Genomic DNA, 10,496 nt, shown 5'->3' on the forward strand with positions numbered 1-10,496 from the left:
TTAATACTGTGACAAATATGACTATATGAGTGCATGTGACACCTAATTTTAGTCGCACGCTCGCCTTAATAATTAACAAGGGAAGTACGTTTCATTGACTCTTTACTATTACTATCACATTGTATTATCGTTGTGTGGGTCTGAGACAATTGTAAACTTCCATGAAACTTCCTTTTTCTTTGCCTTCTCAGTTCTTCAAAAGCCAACGTCTATACTACGCATAACTTTTTATGAGTTTCATAATTTCACTTCATGGTTTTCCATTTTTTTTCCCCCAAGAAAATAAAAGGAAGGGACAAATGCATACAAAAGTTAAATTTAATGATAATTTTGTTGGAATACAAGTGACAAAAATCAATAAATAGTATCTAAGGACCACTGAAGAGAGCATCCAAATTTGAAAAAAGAATCGGCAGCTCTAATGGTATGAAAAACATGGAGAGAATGGGAGGGAAGAGAAAATTTTAATCAACTCATTTTAAAAAATTGAAGAAGTGGAGTTAAAATTTTGATAAAAAGAAAATGTACCCCGCTACTTTAATTTTTTAAAACAAACTAATTACAATTTTTTTTCCTTCCATTTCCTTCATGCCACACAGCCCCTAAATGTTATAAAAAAGTTACAAAGAACAATTTAAATAATTATTTAAAAATTAATGTTATAATAATCTTACCTGAATTTTAATTAGGCCTTTGTATTTTTTTTACTTATTAATTATTTGAAATTATAATATCTAATTAAAAAAGGGGAACTATAGTGACATGATAAAAAGGGGAAAATATAGGGACCTAATTGAAATCATATGAAATTGCATGGACATGTTATAAAAGGAAAAGCCATAAGAAATTAAGAATTAGGCAAAGGCATAGGAAATTGTAGATTAACCTTCTGCTTAAGACAGTTCTAGTTCGCATAGTTTACTCACAGTGATTTCTAATTAATAATCCTAACTTTACAAGTATTTAAATTAATATTTACAAATTCTATTTCAATATTAAATTTTGTTGAAACCTAATTAAGTATCATTGATAAATTAACTTTTTTTTGGAATTTTTTTAAAAAGAGGTTATACAGGATCTACAAATCATGGATGCAATTCTTTACAGGGAAACTGGCAAATAAAGACTCCCAATATGTGACATTGTGATTTGAGACTCTCAATTTGAAAAATAACATATAAAGACCCTGTCTCATATTGCAAATATGAAATTTTGGTTAAATGTTTGAAATGCCCCTTGACCAAGTGACAAGTTGACTATGAGAAATGACAAATTTATTTTAGTGAATGATAACTTCAGTAGACTAAATCTTAACTTAGCTGATGATATGTAAAATGACAAGTTGACTATGAAAAATGATAAGTTTATTTTAGCGAATGACAACTTTAATAGACCAAATCACAACTTGATTGAGAGGCATTTCAGATATTTCACCAAGATTTCATATTTATAATATAAGACTAGGTCTTTATTTGTTATTTGTCAAATTAAGAGTCTCAAATTATAATTTTATATATTATAGTCTTTTATTTGCTATTTTTCTTTCTCTATAAGCTGCTGTAGTTAGGCAAGAGTATGTACGACTTGTTTCCTGTGTCAGCTACAATAGACCGGGGTCTAATATTATTGATGATCGTGACTTCTCCCCGAGTTCAAGCCTCGAAGGGACCAGGGAATTTTACCCTGGGTAAATTTCTTTACATTCACATAAAAAATGTACAATAATGTACGATAATTCGGATCATTTATATTTACAGGAATAAATCTGTGTATACAAAAATCTTTTGGCGCTGCCACTGAAAAGTGAAATCATGTACGGAGTTGATTTTCCCATTTCATTCCTTAAATCCTTTTTCTTTTTGACAAGAACTTCATAGTACAGTGTGTGATGAGGATGAACTTAAGGGATTTCATAATGCGCGTGAAATTTCTCAACGTGAGACTTCTAATATAGTACCCCTATCGAGAACCAACGTCACTCTACTTTACAATACTTCACTCAATCTTTTTTTTAGATTTCTCTTCCGGTATCCCAGGGAAATAGGCGTCTTTCAGCCGTGACAACGTCCCCAGACTAATCCGGATCGAGGGCTTGCAAGGAACCTTTCGGTCGGCGCCCTCTGGCCCCTCAAGGTGCTGCATTCCCACAGCTCGAACTCGAGACCTGTGGTTAAGCTAGGACAGCCTCAGCCAGCTGACCTAACCCCTCGGGGATACTTCACTCGATCTTTTTATTAGTCAGAACCTTCCGCAAGCTTATTAGTTAGAAATGTAATGAGCATAAGCCTAGAGAAAGAACTCAATCCTAAAGACTAATTATTAGGAGAGAGAGTCCTTTAAGCTTATAAATCCCACAACATTGATAAGATTTCCCAATATAAAACTTATAACAAAGTACCTAATTAATGAGAACTTCATCATGTAATACTCCTCCGGTTTTTAATATAAGACCTAATTCTTGAATTGGTTTTGATTTTAAATATAGGACCTATTTCTCATATTTATCAATTTTCTCTAAATTACTCTTATGGATATTCCCTCAACCATAATCAAGTAGAAGAGGGAGATGAGGTATTAATAAAGATGATTATGGTGTTTTAGAAAAAATGTGTCACTTTTATTATAATTAACTAACTTACCTAATTTTTTTAATCTAATCAAATTAGTTAAATAAGTTTTATATTAAGGATCGGAGGAATATGTTTTTAAAGAGAGAAATAAAAAGAGATATTATGAAATCGTAGTTAGGTAAATAAATATAAATTTTGTACCCGATGGTATTGTTTTGTCATTTTTTTTTTTTGGGACCAAGCTACGTATGAAAAGTAAAGAGTGAACCTCTCTCTTAATTTCGGTTAAAAAAAAAAAACTCTCTTTTTAATTAAATTTGCTCCTAACACGAGTTATGAATCAAAGTTCCAATAATGATAGCAGTGCTTGGGAATAATGACAAATCACGTGCACATCTGATTTCGTTTACCTACGTACTAGCTTTTTTAATAGTAATTCTGGCCACTTATTATGATTTATATATGGGTACTGGCTAATTAATTGATTGTTTTAAGGGTTAAAGTGCACTCAACACCCCGAACTATTTTTCCAGGTACACTCAGTGTTATAAAGTAATTTTTGGTATATACATGTTCCAAACTAATTAAAATGGTGCATCCATATCCCGGGGTTAAGTTTGACCGTTAATTGACCGAAAAATCTGACGTGGCGGACACGTAGGCGTCTAATGTGTATTATTTTGACGAGTTAAGGTGCGCCCAGCATCCTGAACTATTTTTCTAGGTGCGCCTAATATCCTAAAGTAATTTTTGGTGCATCCAGTGTCCCAAACTAATTAAAACGGTGCGTCCACATCCTAGACTAACAGAAAAATCTTGTTTGACCATTACTTTGCTGATTCAGCTAAAGGCTGCCTGAAAAATCCTACATGACGAACACGCAAGCGTCTGATGTGTATTATTTTGACTAAAGCTCTCGAGACGACCCGATGGCGGCGGGTGTTTTCTCAGAAGGCGACGACAATGTCGATGGAGTAACTAAGGGGAAGTCTACTGTGTTCTACGAGGAGAAAAACAAATGCGAGTTGGATGAGGAGTCGACAGAGATGAAGATGGAAGTGTGCTGTGACAGCGGTTGTGGTTTCAAATCGGAGTGGTGGAAGAAATGGGATAAAATGTTAAAGACAAGGATGTGATTGAATGGGTGGTACATGTACCAGGATTTAAGAGGGTGGATCGATGGTCTTTCTTTTTTTTAAGTTTAAAAATTGACAGAAGATAAATGTTAGAAGATGAGGAAATAAATTGAATTTTCAGTCAAAATAATACACATCAGACGCCTGCATATCCGTCATGTAGGATTTTTCGATCAACCTTCAGCTGAATCAACAGGGTAACGGTCAAACGAGACTTTTCTGTTAGCTTGGGATGTGGATGCACCGTTTTAATTAGTTTGGGACATTGGATGCACAAAAAATTACTTTATGACACTGGACGCACCTGGAAAAATAGTTCAGGGTGCTGGGTGCACCTTAACTTGTTAAGATAATACACATTAGACGCCTATACATGTCTGCTACGTCCGATTTTTTAGTCAACTAACGGTCAAACTTAACTTTTCTGTTAGCCCGGGATATGGATGTACCATTTCAATTAGTTTGGGACACTGGATGCACCGTTTTAATTAGTTTGGGACACTGGATGCACAAAAAATTACTTTAAGACACTTAATACACCTAGAAAAATAGTTTGGGATGTTGGATGCACCTTAACCCTTGTTTTAATAAATTTGTGTCAAATATAAAGGTTAAATAAAAAGTTTGTTTTAATTTTAAAGATGACACATCAATTTATTTTGTTTTAAAGAATTAAAACTCTTTCTTCAAATTATTCTATTGTTCATGCTAATAAGAAGTTTTCATTATTAACGAGGATAGTTTTCAATATAAACGAGGATAGTTGTTTCAGTCAACACACACATTTATTTAAAATAACTAATTTGATTATTGTTTAATATCTACAAATTAATTAGTGAAAATAACATTAAAATACCATTTGAATTTCACAATATCAAAAAGACGATACTGTTAAGTACAAGTGAAAACTAATCTGGCAGTGCTTATTATTAAATTTTGAATCAGCTTCTTCTAGTTATTTTTTTCCTTATTACATCCTCATGGTTTATTCAGTTGAAAGTTTCAGTGCCTTCTGCTAAATGCTCCAAACTTCCGTTAGGATCATATTGAAGAGGCTGTACCCGTGGATTGGACTCACTTTCTCTCTCTCCATGCTCTTCTCTTTCAATCTTTTCTCCATGTTTCGCTCCTTTCTTTCGCGTCAATCGCCTCTGGATTGTTTCCGCGTTGGTGTTGGTTTGCTTTTCCTGAGACTCCTCCATTTGCAATTCCTACCCTCTCGCATGCTTCTCACCAGCCACTAAAACTCCTCTTTGATTTCTCTTTGCCATGTTCTCCATTTTACTCTCTCTTTTGCTCCCTCTGATATAAACGACTTTGTTATTAATATATGATTGCCTGTAACATAACATATTAGGAATACATCATTTGATTTGAAAACCCGCAACTTGAAGTCTGTGAGCACACAAAGGTTACCCCTAATCAAAAAGCCAGGGAATAAGGCACTACCATACCATATAACATTATTGCTTATTCTCATGCTTTTAGTTTACTGCACAGAGATGCTATTAGGAATTGCAAGACGGAGAAGATGATGAAGAAATATCGCGGACATGAGCTTTTACTCTGCAGGGAGAGAGAGAGAGAGAGAGAGAGAGAGATTAGCTTGTATTCCGGGAGAGAGAAAGTTAGTCAGATGACTTATCCACGACCCCATGTGCAGCCTCTTCAATATGATTCTAACGCAAATTTGTACCAGCATTTAATAGAAAGGGACTGAAACTTTCAACTGAGTAAACCATGAGGATTCAATAAAAAGAAAAACTAACCCCGACGGGTTAGGTTAGCTAGCTGGAGCTGTCCTAACTTAATCACGGGTCTCGAGTTCGAGCCGTGGGAACGCAACACCCTGAGAGGCCAGAGGGCCCCGACCGAAAAGTTCCTTACAAGCCTTAGATCCGGATTAGTTTGGGGCCGCTGTCACGACTGAAAGATGTCTATTGCCCTGAAATACCGGATGGAAAAAAAAAAAAAAAAACCCGCAGAGGGACGTGATTCCAAATTTGGTGACAAAGAACCATCAGATTAGCTTTTCCATTTTTTGTTTTTTGGACCAGCGTCAGATTGGCCTTTACTAAGGGCCTGTTTGGATGCTCTGAAACCGTGGTTTCAGAAGCACTTTTCCGCAAAACGAGATAACCTCCTCCACATATTTACTTTGTAATCCGTAAAAGCACTTCTGAAACCATGGTTTTGTTTTTATCCAAACACTCCCTAAGTAAATGACAAATGACAAATGGACGATAGAATTGACGTTTCAGTAGATAAATGACAAAACTACCCCTTACACTTTTTCTTTTCTTTTTTCTTTTTAAATTTTTTCTTAATAATGCCGCATAAGCACCCCTGATTGGAAATCAGCGGCTGAAGCTTCAGGACCGCGACCTCTTCGGGGGCCAGTCACTGAAGCTCCGAGAGCATGTTGTCAGGGACTGGGTGACTATTTTTATGAAGGTATTGACCATCTTTATCGAGGTATGGATCTGATTACTTTTATTTTTAGAGTTCCGTACACGATGTTGGGCCGTTTGGACTAATAGTGAAAAAAATAACTTATTTCTAATCTGATTTTAAAAAAATAAGATTAGATAAAATTAAATTGGATAAAGTGAATTGTGTTTGGATTGGAGTTTAAAAAATTAGTTTATAAAAGTGAGATTGGTAAAATATTGTTTGGATTATGATTGAGTAAAAGTAAGTTTTTTATAAAATTACTAAAATAGATGAGTTTTAATAAATAATAAAACATGATTAAATTTATTTATTTTTTAAATTAGTCATTGTAATAATTATAATTCTAACCAATACATTTAATTAGTAAATTTTTTTAAAAAAGCAGTATTTATTTATTATAAATAATTAAGTTAAATTTTTTAATCTATTGTATTTGTTGGTTTCTTTTTTTTTTTTAACCAGAATTATGTTGGTTGGTTTCTAGAATAATTACTCACTAGTGAAGATAATATTTTTGAAGACACAGCCTGACACGCGGATGTGCGCGTCACCCCCGCACTCTTCCAGAGGCTGCTTCTCGGCGCTCGCACCCACAGCATGATTTCGATTTCAAAAAGCTCATGCCATCAGCCCCATCAAAACGCACGATGCAATCTCACTTTTGGTCCTAAAGTGAAATGACCCAAAGGCTCTCCCACACTGCCATCAGCTTATCCAAACGGGCCTGTCGTCAGTTTAAGTCACTTTTGGGCCAACAACTGCTCATCCAAACAGGCTGGATTAACTGGTTTTGTTAAGCAAATTAAAAAAAAATAAAAAAAATTACAAAATGATTTTTTTTAGATTTGTAATTTTCTTAAAATATTTTTATTCATTTGACATGGCTCAATTAAAAGTATGATTTTCCATGCAAATAATTAAATGATATGTTTTAAGAAAACAAATACTCCTCCGGTCCTTAATATAGGACCCAATTGGTGAGTTGGTTTTGGTCTTAAATATAAGACCCATTTTTCATATTTATCAATATCTCTAAATTACCCCTATGGATACTCTTTCAACCATAATCAAGTAGAAGAGAAAGATGGGGTATTAAGAAATATAATTATGGTATTTTAGGAAAAACGTGTCATATTTCTTATAATTAACTAACTTACCTAATTTCTTTAATCTAATCAAATTAGTTAAATGGGTCTTATATTAAGGATCGGAGGAGTATATATTTTTACAAATAATGTATTTAACTAATTTTTAATATATACAAATTAATTATTTAGTTTTTTTTGAACTGCAAATTATTTAGTTGTTATATTTAGAATTAAAAGGTGTATTATATTTCATTTGCAGTAAAGAATAGGGAAATTTTTTAAACTGGTTAGTGGTTAATGCCTTAATGGAAGCCGTGGACTCGTGCGGTGCACGTGAGCGCCTTCTAAACCCTAACCCCTCTCTTTCTCATCCTCACTGGGCGACGAAATAATCTCGACTTCGCAATGGCTTCACGCAGGCTCCTGTCATCGCTCCGATCATCCATTGGTCGATCTCCTTTGGGGTCTCAAGTTACGAGCTCGGACATCCGATTCTTTTCCTCAGATGCTTACTCTCGTAGTTTCTCTATCAGTGTAAGCCTCCATTTCATTCTCAAAGAAAGTTCAGTGTTCATTGCGATCTGATGGTGCTACTGCTGTGTAAAATGTGGGGAAAGCAGCGATATTTTCATTTCTATGATGATTTGGAATTTCTGGTTTACTGAATAATTAAATATTTACTGGTTAAAAAAGAATAATTAAGTATTTTAGTGTCTCAGATATGCATAGTTAGACTTGTTGCTTCGCTCTTTCTTCTTTGATGCAATCTGTAAGTGCTATTGGTTTCTGTAGTTTATGGTCATGATATGCATCTAATCCATCCTGTTCAGCCAAATTTTGCTCTCCTCAGTCGTCGAAAACTGTCCCTGTTTTACATTCTTCGTACTCGTCTTGATCATTGCCATCATCAGTCTCCAGCGATGAGGATACTGTATATGCCGTGGTTTTCCATTAATCACTATCGATTTTTTGCGGCATTATTTGAAAGCTTATTCCCCCCCCCCCCCAGATGATGGGTCTTGGATACAATCAACGCGAGGGTTGCATTGCATTCCCTTTTATCTCCTCTTTACCTTGCTTTTCTCGCATTTTTGGTGGGTTTTGTGTAACTGGCTGAAATGATTATCACTTTGCGAAAGCATAAGGAGGACGTAACTACAACAATGAAGGCATGTAGGAGTTCTATTTTTGCTGGGCTTTCCGAAGGGATATATGTTACTTTGTATGATCATAATAACCTGATATACCAATAAATTTGAACACAAGAAGCTTTGTTTTTGAACGAAGTCATGGACAGTTACGTAATAGTTACACTTTATTGTTCGCATTATGTGAACTTTGTGTCGGTATTGAAGCTGATATCAAGTACTTCAGCTTAACTTGATGATGTTCTGGATTCTGTGAATGGTGAGTGGGTATTAAACTGAGCATTTTTATGCATGAAAGGACATGGCTTAAATGGTTCTACTGGATGCACCTAGCGGCTATAAAGATAATAGTATCACATTGAACTGCTCTTGAAGAGCAGCAGAAAATCTGGTCCTGAATTACATTGTTGTTTTGTGACTATAAGCTTCTTAATTGATTGATTTTAATGTCGATATTGTATTTTGTCTTCTTTTATGGTCTTGGTGAGTGATACCACAATTTTGATAGTCAAACCTCATGTACAGTTAGTTTTACAGAGCCTTTGCTTGCTTTATTCTGTTTCAAGTTCTTTCTTTGCTTTTGGCCTAAAGGTTTCTCGTCATCCAACAATTTTGCACTGCTTTCGGTTTCCCACAAAGTTTCTTAATATTATATATGCATGAACTGTTGTTTAGTTCATGTTATATGTGCTTGATTGAATGACCAAATTAAATAGGAAATAAGCAATTAGAGTCATTTTGAGTGCTATGTTATTAACATTAATGGCCAGTTATTTGAAATAGTGGGACCTCAGATTTTAAACTCTGATTAATGGATATCTGCTGCCTTCAAATTTTCATCAGACAAGGATATTCGCCCAGACTGTGACCCTCTCAAGAATTGAGTCCAGATATGGCTTAGCAACAATACTCGGAGATTCTAGATCGAGTTTGTTTCACCAAGCTGCTGCGTTTGCACCTCATTTTTCTTCCAGATTTATGTCAACCCAGATAAACTCCGTTGAGTCTTCTCAAGACAGTTCTGCTCCTGTCTCTGACGTGCCTCCTCGCATTAAATTTAAAAGATTGGATAAAACTGCTAAGCACATTATGCAGGCATATGACTACTCTTTTCCTTTTAAATTAGTGTATTTTATTTTTTATCATTGTAAAGATTGTTGGTATCTTGCCATGTAGATTATAGATAAGGAAGCAGTAGAGGAAGTCAGAACACAGAGGGAGATACCAGATATACAACCAGGTTACATAGTGCAACTCAAAGTGGTATGGGATTTTGTCCTGACGATATATAGTACTATTGCTATGTCTGGGTCCTGTTCAACATATTAACTGGATATTTTCCTTATAAACTGAGACAACAGGAAGTTCCTGAGAACAAGCGCCGTGTTTCAATCATAAAAGGCATCGTGATCGCAAGGCGAAATGCCGGTCTTAATACTACATTTAGAATCAGGAGGCTAGTGGCTGGGGTTGGTATTGAATCTCTCTTCCCACTGTGAGTACTACTCATCTTTTTGATGGATGTGCCCGTAGATAAGCTATGATGTGCGGATAAAGTGGTATTTGGTTTTCATTAACCTCTGCAATGTTTGGTAGGTATTCACCAAACATAAAGGAGATAAAGGTTCTTGAGAAGAAGAGAGTGAGGAGGGCCAAACTCTACTACCTTAGGGAGAAGATGGATGCACTTAAAAGACAATGACAGAGTTCTTCCTGGTAGAAATTTTTGATAATTCTAGATTCAGTTTTACTCTGTATCTGCCTGCGGATGCAAGCGCCTGGGGCTGTTTCATTATCGACGTATTTCACAATATATGATTTTAATACACATCCTTTGAGCTGGCGGATGTTTTGGGGAGGCCACACGTCAGAAGTAGTGTCGAGATGCAATCATGTGAGAATATCTTATTTTAAAAGTTTTCTCAACGAGTGTAAAGAACTTCCCCCTATTGTGAGGATTATCTCGATCTTTTGCTAATATTATGATAAAAATGCATCTGCCGAGGCTTGATTGTAATTGCTGATTAACTGCAAATTGCTACTGAAGACATTGAGGATATTGGGGCGAATAAAAAGCTCTCCGGTTTTTCCTTGTTTCAA

General features: G+C 35.3%; 1 protein-coding gene across 1 annotated transcript; it reads left to right on the forward strand.

Annotated features, from left to right (window-relative positions):
• Window positions 1–7,545: 7,545 nt before the first annotated feature.
• On the forward strand, window positions 7,546–10,496 carry LOC114762304 (50S ribosomal protein L19-2, chloroplastic-like). Its single transcript, XM_028951774.1, has 5 exons — window positions 7,546–7,782; window positions 9,240–9,491; window positions 9,573–9,659; window positions 9,758–9,891; window positions 9,993–10,496. The coding sequence occupies exons 1-5, from the start codon at window positions 7,654–7,656 to the stop codon at window positions 10,096–10,098; spliced, it is 708 nt and encodes a 235-aa protein (XP_028807607.1). The 5' UTR covers window positions 7,546–7,653; the 3' UTR covers window positions 10,099–10,496.

Source organism: Neltuma alba, unplaced genomic scaffold (assembly GCF_004799145.2).
Source record: "Neltuma alba isolate B1F8T4 unplaced genomic scaffold, ASM479914v2 tig00011208_pilon, whole genome shotgun sequence".
Classification (NCBI taxonomy): Eukaryota; Viridiplantae; Streptophyta; class Magnoliopsida; order Fabales; family Fabaceae; genus Neltuma; species Neltuma alba.